Source organism: Scyliorhinus canicula, chromosome 7 (genome assembly GCF_902713615.1).
Source record: "Scyliorhinus canicula chromosome 7, sScyCan1.1, whole genome shotgun sequence".
Taxonomy (NCBI): Eukaryota; Metazoa; Chordata; class Chondrichthyes; order Carcharhiniformes; family Scyliorhinidae; genus Scyliorhinus; species Scyliorhinus canicula.
This window is the reverse complement of record NC_052152.1, coordinates 132,323,870-132,348,626: the sequence shown is the minus strand read 5'-3', so window position 1 is coordinate 132,348,626 and position 24,757 is coordinate 132,323,870. Positions and strand designations below refer to the sequence as shown.

General features: G+C 46.9%; 2 protein-coding genes across 3 annotated transcripts in view; one reads left to right on the top strand and one right to left on the bottom strand.

Moving 5' to 3' along the window:
- Nucleotides 1-24,079, bottom strand: part of ppp4r1l (protein phosphatase 4, regulatory subunit 1-like) — a 95,217-nt gene extending 71,138 nt beyond the window's left edge. For both annotated transcript variants that reach the window (XM_038802958.1, XM_038802959.1), the window contains exons 1-3: nucleotides 24,045-24,079; nucleotides 23,902-23,946; nucleotides 18,225-18,357 (exon numbers count right to left, since the gene is read on the bottom strand). In XM_038802958.1, the coding sequence (XP_038658886.1) occupies nucleotides 18,225-18,357; nucleotides 23,902-23,946; nucleotides 24,045-24,051 (185 nt within the window). In that variant the 5' untranslated portion in view covers nucleotides 24,052-24,079. The remainder of the gene's footprint in view (nucleotides 1-18,224; nucleotides 18,358-23,901; nucleotides 23,947-24,044) is intronic.
- A 349-nt stretch (nucleotides 24,080-24,428) lies between these two features.
- The window catches only part of rab22a (RAB22A, member RAS oncogene family), an 83,836-nt gene continuing 83,507 nt past the window's right edge, over nucleotides 24,429-24,757 (top strand). Inside the window, exon 1 of the mRNA XM_038802957.1 lies at nucleotides 24,429-24,739. Coding sequence (XP_038658885.1) covers nucleotides 24,704-24,739 — 36 coding nt within the window. The 5' untranslated portion in view covers nucleotides 24,429-24,703. The remainder of the gene's footprint in view (nucleotides 24,740-24,757) is intronic.

Genomic DNA, 24,757 nt, shown 5'->3' with positions numbered 1-24,757 from the left:
ATTGCATTTGTGTGAAATATAGAGTGGGCAACACACAATAAACTACTAAATACTGGAAAGCAATTCAACACATTAAAACTTAGGAGTACGGGTCTGCTTTGGCGATTTGTACAAGAACAATCTAAATTACTTCTCAATTTTTGCCTTGCCTGAATCTTGGGCATTTAACTCAAATAATTAAATTGCCACCAATCAAAAGTGCAATAAGTACAGTGAGGTTTAATAATCGAATTGAATGTACTGTCCTGAACAGCCCAGTCAGTGTGTACAGACAGAGGATGGCTGCTGCTTCAGGACTGTCTATTTGACAGATAGAGATAGGAAGGCCCTAGACCCAAGGGAAACTCCCTGTACCACCACCCCATTCTGTTCAGTAAACACAGTTGCCAGGGCAGAACATATGTTCAGAAGTAAAGGAAACCCCCAGAAAACATTGTAAACAAATGACAAGTCAGTCAGCATCTGGGAAGAGAAGTGACAGGTTCAGTATTTCAGGCCAAGTATTTAATAGAATAAAATCAAGAATATAAAAATCAATGGATATTCCCAAATTGGAGAAGAAATATTGGTGGAATAACGAGGAACCAGTTTTTAGGTAAAAGAAAAATGTTGTGGATGCTAAGAATGATAACAAACAGGTCAGACCGTATTTGATGAGAGAGGGACAGAGTTAACATTTTGTATTCTGATGGATGTTTCCAACATTGGAGATTTGAGGCATGATCTTCTGAGATAATAGGGAGTAGGAATGAAAGAAACAAAAGAAATGAGCAAACAGCTCACTGAGAGACTGGAAAAACACAAAAGTATGCACATCCGTTCAGAAATTGAAAGAGCAAATTTTGACAGGTCAGTTTTGAAAACGGGAGAAAGCAGATCAAAGGGAGTTCAGACCAACTGCACCCTCCCAAACAATTTAAGGGCCAGCATGCTCGACCCCGAGCAAGAAAGATAGAGTGCAAGCCTGACTTGCAGCTATATCGTGTTTCTGCAACTTCAAGGTGTCCCAAAGCACTTTACAGCCAATAAGAGTGGTCACTGTTGAAATGTTGGGAACATAGCAGTCAATTTGAACATGGAAAGTTCCCACAAACAGCAATGACAATAATAAATACAAACAGGAAATGCTCGAAAAACCCAGGCCTGTCAGCATCTGTGGAAAGGGAAACAAGAGTTAACATTTTGAGTTCCTACGACTCTTCTTCAGAGCATTATGACAACATATTTCAGTAACAATGATAGAGAGATAATCCAAGGCAATCAGGCAGAATTCCCCTGCTATTCTTCGAAATAGTGAGACATGATCATTTCACAGCTCCATCCCAGGTTCGATTCCCGGCTTGGGTCACTGCCTGTGCGGAGTCTGCACGTTCTCTGTGTCTGCGTGGGTTTTCTCCGGGTGCTCCGGTTTCCTCCCACATTCCAAAGACGTGCAGTTAGGTGGATTGGCCATCTTAAATTTCCCTTTGTGTCCAAAGAGGTAACGCAGGGTTACTGGGTTACGGGGATAGGGTGGAGCATGGCTTGGGTAGGGTGCTCTTTCCAAGCGTTTGTGCAGACTCGATGGGACGAATGGCCTCCTTCTGCACTGTAAATTCAATGATTCTATGAGGTCACATGAATACATCTGCGGAATTGTGCAAGAAAGGATCAATCACTAAAATGGTTATTGTAATTTTTACCAGCCATCAAAAGTTATCTACTTCTCAAGACTTTACACAGCACAGCCACATTTAGAGTGCAGCAATTGGATTCGAATCAGAAAACCCCAGCGGTAGTAGGTGGGAGAACAAATAAATAAAAACGGACAGGGTCTCAGGGAAAACGGCATAAAGGAGTATGTGAAGGTAAAAACTTATGATAAAGGTATAAGTTATGCCTCCTTCTCTTTACTCTCCACCCCTTTGCTTTTTAAAAAAAAAAATTTATATTCAAATTTTAACCAACAAAACAGAAAAAAAGAAGAAAAAACAGTAACCCCTCCCCCAATACAAAAGCAATAAATTAACAAAATGAATAAACATGAAACAAAATACACATCCCCTGTAGTGAACAAAGAACACCCCCGCCCATTCCCCCCCCCCCCCCCCCGGGTTGCTGCTGAAGTTGACCACCCCCTAATGCTCCGCCAAGAAGTCTAGAAACAGCTGCCACCGCTGGAAGAACCCTTGCACCGACCCCCTTAGGGCAAACTTGACCCTCTCCAGTTTGGTAAACCCAGCCTCGGGGGGGCTTCGCATCCTTCCACTGTAAAAGAATCCTGTGCTGGGCTACCAGGGACGCAAAGGCCAGAATACCGGCCTCTTTCGCCTCCTGCACTCCCGGCTCCGACGCTACCCCAAAACGTGAGAGCCCCCAGCCCGGCTCCACCCTGGAACCAACCACCCTTGACAACGTTCCCGCAACACCCCTCCAAAAGCCCTCCAATGCAGGGCACGCCCAAAACATGTGGGTGTGGTTTGCTAGGCTCCCCGAACACCTGACACATCTGTCCTCTCCCCCAAAGAACCGGCTCAGCATTGTCCCAGTCATATGCGCCCTATGCAGCACCTTTAGTTGGATTAAACTAAGCCTCGCGCAAGAGGAGGAGGAGGAATTCACCCTCCCCAGGGCATCCGCCCACGTCCCCTCATCGATCTTCTCTCCCAGCTCCTCCTCCCACTTATCTTTCAGCTCTTCCACCGAGGGCTCCTCTCCCTCCTGCATCACTTGGTAGATTTCCGAGATCCTCCCCTCACCAACCCACGTCCCCAAGAGCACCCTGTCCTGAACCCACCTTGGCGGCAACAGTGGAGACTCCGCCACCTGCCGCCTAACAAACACCCTAATCTGCATATACCTCAAGGTATTCCCTGGGGGGAGACCACGCCTCCCCTCCAACTCCTCTAAGGTCGCAAACTCCCCATTGAGAACGAGGTCCCCCATCCGCCTGATACCTGCCCTGTGCCAGCTCAAAAACTCTCCGTCCATCCTCCCTGGTACAAACCGGTGGTTCCCCCGCATCGGGGACCAAACTGAAGCCTTCACCTCCCCCCTATGCCGCCTCCACTGCCCCCATATTTTGAGGGTAGTCACCACCACCTGACTCGTAGTATATCTTGCTGGAGGGAGCGGCAACGGCGCCGTCACCAGCGCCTCTAGGCTCGTGCCCACACAGGAGGCCGCCTCCATCCGCTTCCATGCAGCCCCCTCCATCACCCACCTACGTATCATTGCCACGTTCGCAGCCCAGTAGTACCCACACAGATTGGGCAACGCCAACCCCCCCACTTCCCTACCACGCTCCAGGAACACCCTCCTCACCCTCGGGGCCTTCTGCGCCCACACAAATCCCATAATACTCCTACTGACCCTCCTGAAAAAAGCCTTCGGGATCATGATAGGTAGACACTGGAAGAGGAACAGAAACCTCGGGAGCACCGTCATTTTGACCGACTGGACCCTGCCCGCTAGGGAGCATGGCAACACATCCCACCTCCTAAACTCCTCCTCCATCTGCTCCACTAGCTTTGTAAAGTCGAGCCTGTGCAGGGCCCCCCAGCTCCTGGCTATCTGGACCCCCAGGTATCTGAAGCTCCTCTCTGCCCTTTTCAGCGGAAGCTTCCCTATCCCTCTCTCCTGGTCCCCTGAATGCACCACGAACAGCTCACTCTTCCCCACATTGAGCTTATACCCAGAGAAGTCCCCGAACTCCCCAAGAATCCTCATAACCTCCGGCATCCCCCCCACCGGGTCTGCCACATACAGCAATAAATCATCCATGTACAATGACAGCCGATGCTCTCCCCCCCCATCCCCCTCCAGTTCCTCGACTCCCTCAGCGCCATGGCCAGGGGTTCTATCGCCAGCACAAACAGCAGGGGAGCCAGGGGGCACCCCTGCTTCGTCCCCCGGTACAGTCGAAGGTTCTCCGACCTCCTCCCATTCGTAACCACACTCGCCACCGGGGCATCATACAGCAGCCTCACCCACCTAATAAATCCCTCACCAAACCCGAACCTCTTCAAAACCTCCCAAAGATATCCCCACTCCACCCTGTCAAAGGCCTTCTCCGCGTCCATCGATGCCACTATCTCCGCCTCCCCATCCACCGCTGGCATCATTATGACATTGAGAAGCCTCCGCACATTAACATTCAACTGCCTCCCCTTCACAAAACCAGTTTTGCGGGCCCAGCAGGTCTGAAAACTTCTTATAAAATTCAACCGGGAACCCATCGGGTCCCAGTGCCTTCCCTGACTGCATGCTCCCCATCGCATTAACCAGCTCCTCCACCCAATTGGTGCTTCCAACCCCACAACCTGCTCCTCCTCCACTCTCGGGAACCGTAACTTGGCCAGAAAGCAGTCCATTCCTCCCTCCTCCACTGGGGATACTGACCAGTATAGCTCCTCATAGAAAGTCCTGAACACTCCGTTAATGCCCCTCGCACTCCGCACAAGACTCCCTCCTCCATCCCTAACTCCCCCTATCTCCCTAGCCGCCTCCCACTTCCGGAGCTGGTGCGGCAGCATCCGACTCGCCTTTTCCCCCTATTCGTATACCGCCCCCTGCGCCCTCCGCCTTCCTGTTGGTCAATATATCAAACTCCGCTTGGAGACTACGACGCTTCCTCAACAGCCCTTCCTCCGGGACCTCCGCGTACCTCCTATCCACCCTCACCATTTCTTCCACCAGCCTCTCCCTCTCCCTTTTCTCCCCCCTCTCCCTATGTGCCCTGATGGAAATCAGCTCCCCCCTAACCACCACCTTCAGGGCCTCCCAGACCACCCCCACCTGCACCTCCCCATTATCATTAATTTCTAGATACCCCTCTATGCACCTCCGGACCCGCCCGCATACCTCCTCGTCCGACAGCAGCCACACCTCTAACCTCCACATCGGGTGTTGGTCCCTCCCCTCCCTTAGCTCCAGATCCACCCAAAACAGGGCATGATCTGAAATGGCTATGGCCGAATATTCCGCACCTTCAACCTACGGAATCAACGCCCTGTTCAAAACATAAAAGTCAATCCGGGAGTAAGCCTTGTGGACATGGGAGAAGAATGAAAACACCCTAGCCCCCAGCCTCATAAACCTCCAAGGATCCACCCCTCCCATCTGGTCCATGAACCCCCTCAGCACTTGTGGTCGGCGCCGGCCTCTTACCCATCCTGGAGCGATCCAGTGTTGGGTCCAGCACTGTATTAAAATCCCCTCCCATTATTAACCCCCCCCCCCCGTCTCAAGGTCTGGAATCCGGCCCAGCATACGCCGCATAAAGCCCACATCATCCCAATTTGGGGCGTACACATTAACCAGCACTACCCGCTCCCCCTGGAGCCTACCGCTTACCATCACATATCTGCCACAGCTATCCGCCACCACATTCGACGCCACAAACGACACTCTCTTCCCCACCAAAATCGCCACCCCCCGGTTCTTCGCGTTTAACCCCGAATGGAACACTTGCCCAATACACCCCTTTCTCAACCTTACCTGATCCACCACCCTAAGGTGCGTCTCCTGGAGCATAACCACGTCCGCCCCCAGCCCCTTCAGATGCGTGACCACCCGGGCCCGCTTGACCGGCCCATTCAGGTGATCCGGCCTTACATTCCAGATGACCAGCCGAATCGGGGGGCTATTCGCCCTCCCTCCCCACCGATCAGCCATAACTCTTCCTCGGCCAACCACGTGCCCGCAGTCCCCGCAAGGCGTCTTCTCCAGTGGCAGATCTTCATCCCGACCCCCTCTAATAACTTCAGTTCCCCTTCGGCCCAGTACCCCCCCACCACCACCATCCTAGGGCCCCCCTAGCTGCGTTGTCCCTCTCATTGTACTCGCGTAAGTCAGCTGACTCCTGCTGACCCCGGCTGCTCCCGCCACCCCAACGTCCCCCCCAGTGTAACACTACTCCTCCCACCCTACCCCCCAACCGGCAGTCCCCTTCCGTTCCGGCTCCAGCGCGGGAAAAAAGCCCACGCCTCCAACTTAAGCCCCGCCCCTCAACCCAAAGCGCGGGGGAAAAAAGCCCGCGCCACCCGCTTGGCCGACCCCACCCCCTCCGGCACAGCTCCCCAGGTCCAAACTCCCCCACCACAACCCGAGCCACTCTTCCCTCCCCCGAGGCCCCTTCAACCTTCAACTCCTCCCAACCCAACAATTTCCCCCCTTTCCCGGAGCCCGTCCAACGGGCCTACAAAACATCCCACAAACTTTCCCAAAAGAAAACAAAACTAACACAAAAGGAACAAGGGAGAACAGTACCCCCAAACACTATGCAACAGTCCCCGACCCGCCCCTCAATTCTCAGTCCGAGTCCAGCTTCTCTGCCTGGACAAGGTCCCAGGCCTCTTCCGGGGAGTCAAAGTAATACTGGCGGTCTTTATAGGTGACCCAAAGGCGCGCCGGCTGTAACAGGCCAAACTTCACCCCTCTCCTGTGCAGCACTGCTTTCGACCGGTTATAACCGGCCCTTTTCTTCACCACCTCTGCGCTCCAGTCCTGGTAAATTCGGACCTCTGCATTCTCCCAACTGCTGCTCCGCTCCTTCTTGGCCCACCTGAGCACACATTCTCGGTCGACGAACCAGTGAAACTGCACCAGCACCGCCCTTGGCGGCTCATTTTTCGAGCTTCGGCTTTCTCACCAACACTCGATGGGCTCCAAGGGCCCTTGGAAGGACCCCGGCTCCCATTAGCGAGTTGAGCATCATGACCACGTAGGCCCCCAGGTCCGATCCCTCCAGCCCCTCCGGGAGGCCCAGGATCCGCAAATTCTTCCGCCATGAGCGGTTCTCCATTTCCTCAAGCCTCGCCTGCCATTTCTTGTGGAGCGCCTCGTGCGCCTCCACCTTCACCGCCAGGCCTAGGATTTCGTCCTCATTCTCAGAGGCCTTTTTTTTTTTATAAATGTTTTTTATTCAGTTTTCATGTTTTATATTGAACAAATTACAAATTGTTAGAGAGTGAAAAAAAAAAAACACGCAAAAATTAACATATATATTTACAGGTGAGCATCTTCGTAGTAATAACTGTGGCCTCCCCCTCTTTGCCGGCATACATATTTTACATTCCCCAACATGTTTATTGGCATTTATTTAGTTTGGTTTTGGGCCTTAGCTAGCCATCAAACCCCCGTAACGAGCCCGTAGCCCCCCCCCCCCCCCCCCCCCCCCCTCCCCTCCCCGCCAGCTACCTTCCCCCGACTATTCTTCCTCTTGTACGTTGGCCACAAACAGGTCCCGGAACAATTGCATGAATGGCTCCCACGTTCTGTGGAAGCCGTCGTCCGACCCTCGGATGGCGAATTTGATTTTCTCCATTTGGAGAGAATCCGAGAGGTCGGACAGCCAGTCTGCAGCTCTGGGCGGTGCTGCTGACCGCCAGCCAAACAGGATTCTACGGCGGGCGATCAGGGAGGCAAAGGCAAGGGCGTCCGCCCTCCTCCCCAGGAATAGATCTGGCTGGTCTGAAACCCCGAAGACCGCCACTATCGGGCATGGCTCCACCCTCACCCCCACCACTTTGGACATAGCCTCGAAGAAGGCTGTCCAGTACTCCACAAGTCTGGGGCAAGACCAGAACATGTGGGCGTGGTTGGCCGGGCTTCTTTGGCACCGCTCACATCTGTCCTCCACCTCCGGGAAGAACCTACTCATACGGTTTCTCGTTAAGTGGGCTCTATGTACCACTTTTAGTTGCGTCAGGCTGAGCCTTGCGCACGTGGAGGTGGAGTTGACCCTATGCAGTGCTTCGCTCCAGAGTCCCCACCCTATCTCCATCCCCAGGTCGTCCTCCCATTTCCTTCTTGTTGCGTCCAGTACGGTGTCGTCCCTATCTACCAGTCGGCCATACATGTCACTACAGTTCCCTTTCTCTAGGATACTTGCGTCCAGTAGGTCTTTTCTCAGAGGCCTTTTGCCGGACCTCGCAGATCTCTGCCCCCTGGGCTGTCTGGGTCGCCATGAGCTTGTCGAGCGAGGCCTTTAGCGGTTCCAGCAGCTCAGCCTTCAGCTCCCTGAAGCATCGACGGAGCAGCTCCTGCTGCTCCTGCGCCCACGCTACCCCGCCCGCCGCCATCTTGGTCTTCCTCCCTCACACCTTTCTCTGCTCCAATGCCGATTTTTTAACCGCCCCGCTCCTGGTCCAGTCCATCCACCGGCAGGGAAGCGTTGCTGATGTCTTCCCACACCGGGAAAAGTCCGTCCAGCGCCGTTACGGGCTCTAAAAAGAGCCCAAAAGTCCGAAAATAGCGGGAGCAGCCGAACGTGCAGCTTAGCTCCGCATCGCCGCAACTGGAAGTCCCCTTTGCTTTTTAGGGTTTCCTAGTGTGAAGCATTCCCAGGCACAGGCTTCGGGCAGCATGGTAGCACAGTAGTTACCACTGTTGCTTCGCAGCGACAGGGTCCCGGGTTTGATTCCCGGCTTGGGTCATGTCTGTGGGGCAAGTCAGGAAGCTAATTATATCAATGTACCTCCATTGGAGGGTTTTCAGTCACATAAATTACCCCATCTGAAGTTGAAAGTAAATGGTTTTGTATTGTATCAAGTATTCCTGCCGAACTGCCCATGCAATGGCTTTGTCTCTGCAAGAAGTGCTATTCAAAAGTACAGCTGAAAAGTATCTGCATGGGAAGATGAACAGCAGTGCAAAGCAAAAAAGTGACACCAAGTCTCAGTACTTCCTTTCAAACAAAAATGTAACAAGACAAGTAGGTATCCCACCTTCTTACATTTGGAACCATATTTAGAATCATAGAATTCCTGCAGCGCAGAACAACGCTTTTGGCCTATCAAGTCTGCACCAAGCCTCTACCTAGGCCCATTCCCCCACCTGATCCCACCAACTCCACCTAACCTGTACATTAAGGGGCAATTTAGCATGGCTAATCCACTTCTTTGAACTGTGGGAGGAAACTGGAGCACATGGAGGAAACTCATGCAGAACAAGGAGAAAATACAAACTCCACACAGACACCCATGGTCGTAATTGAACCCAGGTCCCTGGTGTTGTGAGGCAACAGTGCAAACCACCGTGCAGCCCCATTTTTTGTGTCCAATCCAAGTAGTAAACTGTTTGAGGGCAGGAGGCAGGAAGAAAGAGAAGGTAAAGAAAGGAAGGTGGTAGCGGATTGCACTAGGATGATAACAAGTATAAAAAGGTGCTATGTTTTCATGCTATTTCCTCTAAAATCATATATTAAAGGGAACAGCCAGCATTACAAATATATTCAGGTGTCGACCTTGGCTCAGTGGTAGCACCCCCGCATCTGAGAAGTCCTGGAGTTCAAGTCCCACTTTGAAGGCTTGAGCATGTAATCTAGGCTGACACTCAAAAGTGTAATACTGAGTGAATGCTCCATTGTCGGAGGTGCAGTCTCTCGGACAAAATGCGGAATCGATTTTGTTTTTCCATTAAAAGCCGACATTAACAATCCATGGAATTTGTCAACAAGTTCTCCCAACGTCCTCGCCAATATTTATCCCTCAACTCACACTAGTGCTAGAATTTGCCTGAGTCCTATAGTTAATCACACCTAGATGTGATAGGGGAGGTGGTGGCATCGTGGTATTGTCACTGGATTAGTAACCCGGAGACCCAGGGTAATGATCTGGGGTCGAATCCCACCATGGCAGATGGTAAAATTGGAATCAAGTCATAATATGACTATGAAAGCATTGGCAATTGTCATTAAAACCCCATCTGGTTCACAAATGCCTGTCAGGGAAAGAAATCTGCCTCCCTTACGCAATCTGGTCTACATGTGACTCCAGACGCAGACAACGATGCAGTTGACTCTTAACTGCCCCCACTTAAATGGCCTAGCACACAGCTCAGTTCATAGGCAATTAGGGATAGGCAACAAATGCTGACCCAGCCAGTGACACCCACATCCCAAGAACAAATATTAAAATATTTTTAAAAACAAATTTAAATTTGTGTTAACATGGTAATTCACCAAAACAATGGGAATAGAAACAATACGAGGCCATTGGCTACACTCACGTCATGTGCGTATATCGGGTATTGATCAAAATCCAAGCAGTATGACTTAACCGTTTGAGATTAATCCTGTTACTTTTGTAATGTTAACTGGTTGGGAGAGAAGGAACTCGCTTCAATATGCATTCTGGGTATCATATGATGCAAGTCCTAACGGTTACACAAAATATCATGGAACCCCTCGTAGATCAGGGACAATATGAATACCAACATCTACCGAGGCCAAATCTGGGACTGCAAGAAACCAGGTTGTATAATACTTGTCATACCATTAGTGCCCGAGTAATAAATTTGCATTTGGACAACACACTCAAGCCTAAAGCATGAGGAATTACTTAACTGTATTTTAAAGATTTCCTAATATACAGGCATCCCTGGATGGTCTCAGATTGAAGTGTCAAAAGAAATGAAAATGTATGACTACAATAGTCATATAATCCGATTTCTTGCAGACCCAAGATGATAAAACTTGGCCTCTATAAGGTGGGATGGTCTCCCTCTGTCACTGGCGGGTCGGGTACAGGCGGTTAAAATGAATGCGTTGTCGCGATTTCTGTTTATTTTTCAATGCCTACCGATTTTCCTCCCAAAGGCTTTTTTCAGAGAGATTGAGGGAAGGATTACATAGAACATAGAACAGTACAGCACAGAACAGGCCCTTCGGCCCTCGATGTTGTGCCGAGCCATGATCACCCTACTCAAACCCACGTATCCACCCTATACCCGTAACCCAACCCCCCCCCCCCCCCCCCTTAACCTTACTTTTTAGGACACTACGGGCAATTTAGCATGGCCAATCCACCTAACCCGCACATCTTTGGACTGTGGGAGGAAACCGGAGCACCCGGAGGAAACCCACGCACACACGGGGAGGACGTGCAGACTCCGCACAGACAGTGACCCAGCCGGGAATCGAACCTGGGACCCTGGAGCTGTGAAACATTTATGCTAACCACCATGCTACCGTGCTGCCCACTAAATTACCTCGTTCATATGGGGAGAGAAGGTGGTCAGAGTGAGAAAGGTGCTATTACAGAGGGGAAGGCAGGCAGTGGGTTTGGGTCTTCCAAACCTGAGGTACTACTACTGGGCGGCGAATGTGGAGAAGGTGCAGAGCTGGGTCAGAGGGGTTGATTCCCAGTGGGTCAGAATGGAGGAGAGTTTGTGCAGGGGGTCAGGACTGAAAGCACTAGCAACAGTGCCGCTCCCAATAGCTCTGGGGAAATACTCGGAGTCCGGTAATAATAGCTTCATTGAGAATTTGGAGGCAGTTTCGCCAACACTTCGGGTTGGGGGCAGCGTCAAGGGAAATGCCGATTCAGGGGAACCACAGATTTGAGCCAGGGAGGTGGGATGGAAATTTTCCGAAATGGGAGGAGAAAGTGATTGAGACACTAAAAGATTTGTTTCTTAGGGGTCGGTTTGCAGGACTGAAGCAGCTGGAAGCGAAGTACGGGCTGGAGCAGGGGGAGTGTTTAGATACATGCAGGTTTGAGATTTTGCCAGAAAGGAGATACAGAGCTTCCCGGTGGAACCCGCCTCCATATTGCTGGACGAGGTGCTGACGACAGGGGGACTGGAGAAGGGGGTAGTGTCAGCGGTTTACGGAGCTATTTTGGAAGATGAGAATGCACCACTGGAAGGGATCAAAGCAAAGCAAAGTGGGAGGAAGAATTGGGAGAGGTTATAGAGGAGGGGGTCTGGTGTGAGGTGCTCCGGAGAGTAAATGCCTCCACCTCGTGCGTGAGGTTGGGGCTGATACAGCTGAAGGTGGTATACAGAGCACACCTCAAGGGCGAGGATGAGCCGATTCTTTGAAGGAGTAGATGTGTGAGCGCGTTGTGTGTGTGGGGGTGGTGGAAACGGGGGCGGAGGCAGATATCGGAGCCTTTGCCTCGTTGATCGCCCGAAGGTGAATCCTGTTGGGATGGAGAACAGCTTCTCCACCCTGTGCCCTGGCGTGGCGGGGGGACCTGTTGGAATTCTCGACTCGTGAGAAGGTTAAGTTTGAACTGAGGGGAAGGACAGAGGGGTTCTATAATTCATGGGCATTATTCATTATGCACTTTCAAAAACTGGATAACATCGAACATTGGTTGGGGGTGGATGGGTGGCTGTGTGAATTAATGATGACTATGTGTGATTCCCGATTCCTTTTTGTCATTTGTTTATGTAAACATGCAGGCTAATGTTTGGGGTTTGGTGGGAGGATGGGATTGTTGTTATTGTTATGGGGATTGACATATCTGTTGCTGATTATTGTTGGTGGGTGTAAATTTGGGAGAAAATGTGTAAGAGGAGAATAAAAAGATATTTTTTTTTAAACTTGGCCTCTATAGATTTTGAACTTCCGGCTGTCCCTTGATTTCTGACCTTAGATGGACTGCTCCCTGATATCAAGATGTCATTATCTATAGGAATCCGACAAATTCTGTGGTGCTAGTTGAGGGATAAAGACTGGGTTGATATTTTGTGTACACATCCTTTGATACCCAGATATATATTGAAGCGAGTTCCTTCTCGCCGAACCTCCAGGCTTTGACAAAATGGCCGTATTGATGATTTAAGCAGTTAAGACCACAAAAGGAGCAGGATGTCCTAGATAATTTTAAATCATCAACTCATGCTGCTTGAACTTTTTCACTGTTTTGACCAATACCCTACCTTGCACCTGATGGGGGTGTAGCCAGCTATCTCCTCAGTTTCTACTCCCATTGTTCTGGCCAATTACCATGTTACGACAAATTCAAATTTGGATTGTTCACATCTAGGTGTGATTAACTATGGGACTCAGGCAAATTCCAACATCCACCCAACAAAACAATTATCTCATTGCTGCTTGTGAGACTTTTCTCAACAGATACTAGCTGCTATGTTTTCCTAAAACTTTAAACTAATTTATTGGCTGTGAAGCACTTTGTCCTGAAATCATTGAAAGGAGATATATAAATCCAAGTTCCTTCTTTCCATAGAATTTGTTCATCCAAACTTGATTGCATCTGGATTTCACACATTTGCTACGTCTTCCACACAAATTAGTCATCTATAGGACTTAAAAACTCCCTCTTTAAATGAAAGGTACAAATAATTATTTGAAGAGCTTCAATAACACAGAAACCTATTTTATTTAACAAAAGCAAAATACTGCATGTACTGGAAACCTTCAAATAAAAACAAAACAATGCTGGCAACAGCAAGTCAAGCAGCATTTGTGGAGAGAAAGAGAGTTAATGTTTCAGGTCGGTCACATTTCTGATGCGTTTTATTTTAGTCTGCATGGTCATATCACGTAACAGTGAACAGCGCAATTTACACAGACAATTCTGCAACATACAGATTTCAAATGGGCAATGGTTTAACAATTCTGTGCTCCTTCTCCCAATGGTTACGTGAAATGGAAGCCAACTGGTAGGTCCCAAGGCAGGAAACACAAACAGGCCTATTTCATAGAATTTACAGTGCAGAAGGAGGCCACTCGGCCCATCGAGTCTGCACCGGCTCTTGGAAAGAGCACCCTAACCGCGGTCAACACCTCCACCCTATCCCCATAACCCAGTAACCCCACCCAACACTAAGGGCAATTTTGGACATTAAGGGCAATTTATCACGGCCAATCCACCTAACCTGCACATCTTTGGACTGTGGGAGGAAACCGGAGCACCCGGAGGAAATCCACACACACACGGGGAGGATGTGCAGACTCCGCACAGACAGTGACCCAAGCCGGGAATCGAACCTGGGACCCTGGAGCTGTGAAGTGATTGTGCTATCCACAATGCTACCGTGCAATTGTTTTTTTTGTAGCAATTGTAGAAATTGTTTATTTTGGGTCAAAATGAATATTTAAACTTTTTCTTAAAGTTAAACCAGAGGTAGCTTGGACTAATTATCTGGAAATGAGAGTTTACATTTCATTATCGCAGTTGAGAAGACTAATTCAGTCCATTAAGAAAATTCAGATTAAAAGCTAGTCTAAGTATTAGTGACCATAGAAATCTATCTGGTTCACTCATGTCCTTTAGGGAAGGAAATCTCCCTTACCAGGTTTGGTCTGTGTGTGACTCCAGACCCACAGCAATGTGGTTGACATATAGGCGGGCTGGTCAGATGGGCTGATCAGTGGCAAATGGAATTCAATCCAGATAAGTGTAAAGTGATGCACTTGGGTAGAACAAACAAGGCAAGGGAATACATGATAAACGGCAGAACCTGGGAAGCACCGAGGATCAGAGGGATCTTGGTGTGCATGTACACCGGTTCCTTAAGGGAGCAAAAGCAGGTGGACTTGGTGGTTAAGGGTTAAGAAGGCATATGATATACTTTATTAGCCAAGGTGCAGAGTTTAAGAGTAGGGAGGTTATGCTGGAACTGTATAAAACATTGGTTAGGCCAAAGCTGGAGTATTGTGTGCAGTTCTGGAATCCACATTACAGGAGGGATGTGATAGCACTGGGAAGGGTGCAGTAGAGATTTACCAGGATGTTACTTGGGCTGGAGAGTATTAGTTATGAAGAGAGATTAAATAGACTTGGATAGTTTTCCTTGGAGCAGAGGAGACTGAGGGGCAACATGATTGAGATGTGGAAAATTATGAGGGGCAGAGATAGAGTGGACAGGAACAAACCTTTCCCATTGGTGGAGGGGTCAATGACCTGGGGTCATAGATTTAAGTTAGGGGCAGGAGGTTTGGAGGGGATGCAAGGAAAAATCTTTTTTTTTTACACAGAGGGTGGTGGGAGTTGGAATTCGCTGACCGAAAAAGGTGGTGGAGGCAGAGAAACTCAAAAACATTTAAGAATTATTTAGATGTGCACTTGCGATGCCAGGCATACAAGGCTATGGGCCAAGTGCTGGAAAATGGGATTAGAATGCTTTGGTGGTTGTTCGTGACCGGTGTAGACATGGGCCAAAGGGCTTTTTCTGTGCTGTATGATTCAATGATTCTATGATATTGACCTATCCTCTGGAATGGCCTCACAAGCCACTCAAGTCAAGGTGGCAGCTTATCACCATATTCGAAAGGGCGGTAAGGGATGGGCAATGGATGCTGGCCTTGCCAGTGCTGTCCACATCCCACAAACTAACAAAAAATTGAATAGGCATGGGAAGTTACTTTAACTTGCTGCCAGGTAACATCATCTACAATGACCCGGTCACTACACTTAACTTGTCTTATACACCCCCAAAGGTTTTCCCTTGACTACGTTATGCAAAACATTGTTTTCAAGTGCGAATTACACTTTGTGAAGATGATCTTCACAAGCTCGCAATCACCCGGTTAAAAATTTTTGGCCTGTGCTACTGTTTTAATTATCTTACAGAAGTGCTCCAGGTGAACCCTTTATATACATAGTTCAACATCTTGTCTTTCACTAACCTCTCACTTATCTGATTAACTCTGCTGACCTCAGTTTGGACAATCCATCCTCCCTTTTCCAGCTCTTTACAATACCTTGTTAAACCTTCATTAATCATGGTTTCCATGGTTTTACAACTAACCCCACTAAGAGACCATCATTGAAATGGTCTGTGCAATGGCCGTGAGCCTGATATTTTGCTCAAGTTTTGAAAGAACAACAATCAAACTATGAAGAACAGATGCTGGGAGAGACAACTGGTGAATGAAACATGCCATCTTGAACCAATGTCGATACTGTGCCAACCAGTCAATACTGTGCCAGTTTCTTGAACTTCTAGGAAGATTTTACTCACTTGTAATAATTACAAACAATTTTATTCTAATGCTGATGACTGCACACCACCAGCTTGCCCGTTGCATCATTTGACAAATCACATTGTTGGCTGTTGATCACAATCTGCTGTTAGTCCTGTTTGTACTTTGGTCAGTTTTCCTCTCTGCGCTTGCTCATTTGAGAATTCTTAAATAAATAAATAGTTACAAATAAATACTGAGCCCTGCAGAACTTTAGGGCCAGCTAGGCGTACTTGTTATTCCAGTACATCAGGTACCACAGATACACAATACACACCAACAGTGAGAGCAGCAACTCAATTCGCCAACCCCACGCCATACAGTAGTCTGAACAAAGGTTTGGTCATATCAGTTTATAGATAATTTTGGCTAAGAATCCACCATCGACAACCCCACAATTGAACAGTGCAGGAAGTTTCCATAGATTAGTTAAACATCAGTGTTTGTGCCCTGTCACAAAGGCAGTGTCCTTGATATCAATTGAACCCGATGATTCGACATCACATACGAATTAGCAGGAGTAGGCCATTTGGCTCCTGTAGCCTGCTCCGCCTTTCAACGAGATCATGACTGATGCGATTGTAACCTCAACCCCAGATAACCTTTCATCCCCTTGGTAATCAAGAATCTATCTATCTATCTCTGCCTTAAAAATATTCAAAGACTCTGCTTCCACTGCCTTTTGAAGAAGAGAATTCCAGAGAATCAACCCTCAGAGAAAACTTCTCGGTCTTAATGGGCGTCCCCTTATTATTAAACATTGACCCCCAAGTTCTAGATTCTCCAACAATAAAAAAACATCCTCTCCGCATCCACCCCTAAGGATCTTACGGTTGTGATCAAGTTACCTCTAACTCTTCTAAACTCAAGCTCTCCAAACTTTCCTCACAAGACAACCCGCCGATATTAGTCTGGTAAACAAAACCTCTCTGAACTGCTTCTAATTCATTTACAAATTTCCTTCAATAAGGAAACCAATAGATCATAGATCATAGAATTTACAGTGCAGAAGGAGGCCCGCAATACTCCAGGTGTGGTCTCACCAATGCACTCTACAACTGATGCATAAGTCTGTACTTTTGTAGTCAATTCCTCTCACAATAAAGTAGAACATTCTAGCTTTCCTAATTACTTGCAGTAACTGTATCCGATCCTTCTGTGATTCATGCATTCGAATACCCAGATGCCTTTGCACCTCTGAGCTCTGCAATCTCTCACCATTTAGATAATAAGCATCTTCTTTACTCTTCGTGTTAAAATGAACACTTTTACATTTGCCCACACTCCAATTCCCATATTTTTGCCCACTCATTTAACCTATGCCCTTTTGCAGCCTCCTTAAGTCCTCTTCACAATTTGCTTTTCAAACTATCTTTGTGTCATCAGCAAATTTAGCAACAGGCCCTTCACCCAAGTCATTGATATGAATTTTTACAAGTTGACACAGCACTCGATACATCCTGCCAACAGGAAAAGGAACATTTCTGCCAACTCTGTTTACTGTTGGATCGCCCATCCTTAATCTATGTTAAGATATTAACCCATAAACCATGAGTTTTTATTTTCCACCACAACCTTTGATGGAGCACCTCATCAAATACCTTCCAGGAATCAAAGTACAGTACATCCCTTTGTCCACAGCACATGTAACTCCTTCAAAGATCTCCAATTGGACCATGTTGACTCTACCTGATTTTCCAAGTGCCCTGCTATAACATCTTAAATAATGGCTTCTAACATTTTCCCTACAACATCCCTCCCTAAAAGCAAGACCTTGAATTTGTCAGTCTCAACCACACACAATTATTTTACATGTCAAAGAACAGTTTCAAAACATCTCGTGAGAGCAGGGTTTCGCACAATATGGAGCAAGAGATGGTCAAATCTTTCAGCTTCATGGGAAGACCATGTGTGCACTGTGGAGCCTTGGGGGTGCTATATAGAACATAGAACAGTACAGCACAGAACAGGCCCTTCGGCCCTCGATGTTGTGCCGAGCCATGATCACCCTACTCAAACCCATGTATCCACCCTATACCCGTAACCCAACAACCCCCCCCCCCCCCCACCTTACTTTTTAGGACACTACGGGCAATTTAGCATGGCCAATCCACCTAACCCGCACATCTTTGGACTGTGGGAGGAAACCGGAGCACCCGGAGGAAACCCACGCACACACGGGGAGGACGTGCAGACTCCGCACAGACAGTGTCCCAGCCGGGAATCGAACCTGGGACCCTGGAGCTGTGAAGCATTTATGCTAACCACCATATATAATGCTTAATCCATGTTCCCATACATCCCACACTTTTGAAGCTAGCAGATTTGATCATTCCAATTTAGGATTTAGTTACCAAGAGACAGCATTGAAAACAGCCAACCCTTTTAACCTACAATATAAAATAGGACAAACCAGTGAATAAGAAAGCATGCCCAGACTGAAGCCTCAACTTCTAGGGTTTCATTGCCACAGTTTGATCAGCCCTGCAATGTCAGATAAGTCCCTATTGCAGGCTTCCTTTACCTGTTGAACACGTTGTCACTGGCAGCATATTTCTCCAGTCTGGAAAGGGGGGTCATTTCATCTTGATTTGCCAAATCCAAGAATGAGGTTATCCGTATTCCGTCACAGTCGGAGCTGTATTCATCAAACCCAACTGCAAGCCAAGAACAAACAACGTGATGTGATATCATTGACATATGTCATGGTCACTTCAAACAAAACCTAGGCAAAACAGTCCAGTGCCTGATGTCCAAATAAGATGGAACAAAGATTGGCACAACACAGCACATTAACTACAGTTTTTCAGCAGGAAGATACAACACAGAAAGACAGAATGGAGGAATGACTAAAATCAAGCAGAAACCTGCCACGTATGCTGGTTACAGAGTATTGGGAATACTTTGCCTCTCAGATATATAACATATAGTTCAAAAAGGACAGGACGCACAGGGAAAACACAGGACTGGGGTTGGCACATGGGGTTTGCTTACAATACAGAAATAAATCCTAAATACCAACAGCAAGGATTCCCTGCAATCAGGAACTATGATTCAAAGAAACTTTTTAAATTTGACACAAATACCGAACCGCCTTGCACAGCCCATGCTGCTTAGTCGTCTCCTAGCAAATAGATTGCCACAACTCCCAAGAGATCTGTGCGCATACAGCATCAAGTTGATTATCTGATTTTGATTACTTATGAGGCCAGTAGGAATGGAGCTAACAGACCTATTTGGTTTCACAATCGCCCTTCCCCTGCAGCAAGATCAATTGATACTGTAATATTTGATCAGTTAACTCCCAACTCTCAATGGATGTGTCAGTTAGTCCAGTCAACAGATTCCAAAAGACCCTGTAGATATAAAGCATCCTTTCTAAACCCCAGAATTATAACTTTTTGAAGATCAGTGGTCAGAAAACTCAGCAGCCAACAACCACACAGCAATAGTCCAAAAACGAACAATAAATTACCTGCTTTTTTTTTTTATAACCCTTCAAAAGGTCAGACAGCTCCTAGTAGCACATCACTTAAGAGATGCACCTGACAACGTACTCTTCCCTCACTGAAAGCTTATATGCTGAAGTCCCAGAGTGGCCTTAACTCCAACTCATTAAAAGTACTCCTAACCAGCTTTGACATAAGTGTTAAATAGAATGCAATATCCCCTATATTTGTGTGATCTGTAAACAGAATTTTAAAAAACAAGTATATTGTTTTGGAAACTGGTGGATTGATATTGTGGAAGGCACTGTACTAAATAATAGCTCAATGTCACCCAATCAAATGGTCACCTTCATATCTAATAGGTTAAATGTTTACATGTACCATTCCAGTAACTTTATCCCTTTGTTTTGAAATACCGCACAAAGATCTGCATTTTGCTTTCCAAAGTGAAAAGTTTGCAACAGAGCTTAGTCATAGAATATTTCTCCACAAAAATGCCATTAAACCCATCAAATCTTATGCCAGTGCTTTCCTCCCTGAGCCACCTAATCTAACCATATCCTCCTGCTACAGCCCACATTTATTCTCGAACACCACAAGACATATGCCCAGAATTAGGCCATTCGGCCCATCGAGTCTGCTCCGCCATTCAATCATGCCAGATATGTTTCTCAACCCCATTCTCCTGCCTTCCCCCATAACCCTCGATCCCCCGATTAAATCACACCTTTGCCCAGCAACTAACCAATTCCCCCGAAATCCTTTGGAGTCTACTTTGTAGCCGAGAAGTACAACACATTCAAATCATCTGGTCTAGTAATTCTTTTTAAAAACTTCCCTTTAATTCCAGGTGCCATAATTTAACCTCCTCTCACTTGCTCCCTGGCAGAGGGCTGGAATCACTTGAGGTCAGGCACAGAATTTCAAAATGTGTTTGCTTCCAAATCAATTCCGTCGCTGCAGGTCTTCTGAGCCTATCAGGGTCTTGAGTTGAGATTATTTTATACCTCCATTGTCAGGAATTTAACATTTAAAATCTCCCTGCTATAGCTGCCGTATAATACACATCCCTTCATAAATCAGTTTTTAACCAAATGAATTTGCTTTGATATGCCATCAGTAACTCCTTCTTATCCTTACCAGGGATTATGGGACTCTCCCTTTAATCAGAGACAACCTTCCAGCACATGTTTTACCAGGTGGTCACAGTAGTGATTTTTAAAGACTCATATAGAAAATAAAAAGACAAGTGACAAGATGCTTAGCCTAAGGCATAGGTTCTAAAGAACATCTTGCAAGGAGGGGAGGTGGAGATAATTAGTGAAGATTCTAGGGTCTTGACAGTCATTGTCATTGGTGAAGAAAGGAAGTCAGGAAGCACAACAGACTAGAATGGAAGAGCATCGAAATCTCGGGAGAGTTGTAGAGCTGGAGTTGATGGAAATAAGGAGGGGCATAGCCATGGAAGGATTTGAAAGCAGAGCAAGATTTCTTTTTAAATAGTCAGATAAAAGGATAGGAAGCGAATACAGGTTAATGAGAACTGGGAAAATGAGGGAATACGACTTGGTGCAGGAGACAGGCATAAAAGTTTTGGATTAGCTCAAGTTTAAGGAGGGTGCAAGAAAGAAGACTAGCGAGGAGTTCACTGGCATTGTTGGAAGTGAGAAAGGCATGGATGATGGTTCCGCAGCAAATGAGCTGAGGCAGTTATAGAAACAGTTGATGTCAGAGGTTGAAGTAGACGTATTCTGAAGAATCTATTCTGCTGGAAGCTTTAAGTTAACTAAGGCGGCAAAGTTGCAAACAGGCTAATTCAGATTCAGACAGGGCCGGGACAGGAAGAGAGTTTGTGCCATGATGACAGTGCAGGAGTGGGAAGAGAAGTAATTGTAGGCAATTCTCTGGCTATGATTGGATAGATAGGAATTGAACTTTCAGAAGGGTCGTTATTATATGTGGCAGGGGCTGAAACCCGATTAAAGATGCAGTCAGGAACCGAATGTGCAGAGATTTGGAGGAATGAGAGCTGCATTTCTACAGTTGCACAACAATGTGAAAGTTCAGTAATTAGCTCAGTGACACCAATCAATCATTTTGATTAGTTGCTGCAGCAAAAAGCTGCAATAAAATGGCCATGCCGGTTATAGACAGAAGCTTAGATTTTCCAACCGGTGTTACAGTTGTGTAATATTTTGTTTGTGGCAGTTATCATCAGGCCTTTTAATCAAGGACATTTTTCTAACAGTAATCTTGACTCAATAGCAAGATAGATAACACTAATGTGCTAACTCACATGCAACTATATGTCAGCACAAATTTGCAATGGTTCTATACGTTTGAAGCTGCTTAACTACATAATTCAAACTCCCAGTATTTGCCAAGATATCACCAGGCTTTTAAAAAAAAAATCTGTCACATTTTGGGTCTGATTTTTAAAAAATATATACATAAGAACCACTTCTAACCAGGTTATTTTTTCTGCAGTTGCCAGGCTCAGTATTCAGCAGTGAAAAGCACCAACACAAGTCTGCCTCCAGCAGACCCTGACAATCATTAGTGCAATGCTGCATCCATAGCAATTAGCGGATCTCAGCTGGGGTCACAGTACTGTTGCTAGAGCTGACCTTTATGCCTGCATTTTGGACAAGGATGTTGGGCATTGATCGTGGTCCATTTACTGAGCCTGTTGAAAGTGCATGTGTCGACAATGAGTAAGGAGAGGATCTGGCTCTGCTATGATACCCCATCTGGTGAACAGCCTATCGTCATTCACTTTCTACAACAGCAGTGCTTTGTGGAATAAACATTAAACCAAGATAACATTGGCCCGTTTGAGTGAATGTAAAATAAATCCTATAGCATTATCTGATGAGGAGCAGGGGCTTTCACTATGTCTTGGCTAACTCAATCAACACTGCCAAAATGGGTCAACTGGTTATTAATTTCTTTGCTGCAAACTAATTAGTTGCATTGTTAGTCCACAAAAAGAGTAGCCATGCTTCAGAAGGTAATTGGCTGAGAATCGATCTTCTGAAGATACAAAAGATGTAATATAAATGCAAAATCACATAGGCTACTGGAGCCAGTAGAGGAAAATGTATTCAGCACCTTCAAACCTTTACACATACAAACACCTTGAGCAAAAGATGGGAAAAACTGGCAAGCAGAAATGCAGGCACTGCCAAAAAGACATGTCTATAATATCAGTATCCCCAAACACCAAATGCAACCCCCTTTATTCCTATAGACACAAAACCGTTAGAACTGCACACACATAGCATGCAACTGATACCTCTCAAGGTAAGTAACTTGGAGCTTTTATTACTGGACAATACAACGTCTAGTACAATGCCAAGCACACATTTTCAATGTTGACAATTGAGAGACCAATATGAATGAAAATGAAATGAAAATCGCCTATTGTCACAAGAAGGCTTCAAATGAAGTTACTGTGAAAAGCCTCTAGTCGCCACATTCGGCTTCTGTTCGGGGAGGCTGGTACAGGAATTGAACCGCACAGCTGGCCTCCCTTGGTCTGCTTTAAAAGCCAGTTATTTAGCCCTGTGCTAAACCAGCCCCTGGTTGATTGATTCCTTCAGTTATTGGAGCAAACTGGTGTGCCCTAGGCTGCGTGTCATTTTCCCTCAGGATTTTAATCACCATATTAACTTACATTACATTAACTTACAACCCTTTAAATTAAAAAGATAAATTTGTGTCAATGTGTGTGTCTACATAATCAATTATACACTCATTATATAACGTTTTTGTGGCACAAGATTCAAATTAGGATGCAATTTGTATTACCCGGTATAACCTACATGTTCGGCAATGTGGTGCCTTAAAGCTAATTGATAATTTATATTACAAATGTTACGGCTCAATTATGGAGAGACAAAGCCCACACTTCAACGTATCCCACACGTTTATTGAATTGTAAAGATTTCAAGAGAGCCTCAAGGAAGAAATTCAACAAACATTCAAAAACTGCTTTTTCAGGATAGGTTTCCCTTCCTCTCCTAGTTACATTCAACGTTAAAGAAACTTAATCCTCCAATTTATTGGTAAACTTAATCACGTTCACCCATGCGAATCAGATCATTCACAGGAAATTGTAACGATTTTAAAAATAAAGAGGGATTTTTAAAAAAAATAATGCAACTGCTCATAGATCAACAACCCCCTCATCTGGACAGCTACAGATTCTAGCCATTGGTGCATATCAGCGCTCAAGAACACAGTTCAGCTCAGAGAAGAGCCAAAGCAGTCAAGCTTCTCGACACAAGCGGGTGGCTGGCTGGCTGGCTGGCTGGCGGGCGGGGGGGGGGGGACGGGTGTTGATGGTGGTGGTTGGTGCGATGTCATCTATTTAGCATCGCGGTTGGTGGCGAAGTAACACTTGAATCCAAGGGAATAAAAGGGGGGAAAAGGAGTGCGATTAGATGCTGACAGGTAGCCTTTACCCCGGGGAGGAAGAAGAGGGAGCTGGAGCCGATTTAATGAGATTAGGACCAGGGGTGAGAGCGTGGTTGTTAAAGGAAGAATAAATTCGGGCACCTGCAGCTAACCGGTCAGGAGGATTTGAGAGAAAGAATCAGCAGCGTGGGGCATGGAAGGGGGTGGGCAGGGCGAGCTGTCAGGACACTGACCACCCGACCCCGAGCTCTGTAACCGAGGCCCGGGGCCCCAGAGTCTGTCAGCCCGACCCCAGCACCAACAGATCCAGATCCCCTTCCCCCCGGTACTCACATTGCTCCAGTTCGTCCTGGGAGTCCTCGTAATAGAGAGAGAGGCCTAGGAAGAGAACAAGGTGACAAGACAGAGACAGGTTGTTAAAGGCCGCCGATAAAGAGTGTAAAAGAGCCGCTAGTGGAGAGAGAGAAGTCACATACCCGCCATCTTGGATGGAGTTTGGGGGTGGGGGGATGGGAGGGGGGAAGAGCCTGCTCCTGCTCCCCCCCCCTCCCCTTCCGTAATTAAAGAACAAAATAAATAAATGCGCCCAGCGCCGCAAAACGCCTTCTGGCAGCCATCTGTCGGGTAGCTATTTAGAATCAAAATTAAAGCCCAGTGGAATTATTTTCAAATATAGTTCAGTGATCACGTGCTCAACGGCCCGCCCCCTCTTTCTTCAGACTTCACTTTACCTCATATTATTTTTTTTTAAAACATGTATACGATTACATACAGCCTTTGAGATCAATCAAGGGTGAAATGTTGCTTCAAGGGATTAAAATATATTGGAGAGCGGAAAGCTATGTGAAGGAGCAATGGGCTGGGTCACGTGATGGCGGTCCTGCAAGATGGCGGCGGTGGTTCGGCTGAGGGGGGAGTTTGTGGCGGCTCACAGAAGCTGAGGGCTCACACTCGGATCCGCCCGGTCTGGCCCGGCTTCCCCTGTGCACACTTCGTCCTTTAAAGCTTTTATTTTCTCCAAAGTTAGCAAAGCGATTGCTGTGCCTTTTTTTTCTCCTTAAAACAGGCCATTTTGTTTTGTTTAAATGTCCTGGCGGGGATGTATGTGGATTTCTGAGAGCCGCCAGGTTTCGCCATGGCTTTGAGGGAGCTGAAAGTTTGCCTACTCGGGGTAAGTGGGTTCCAGTCC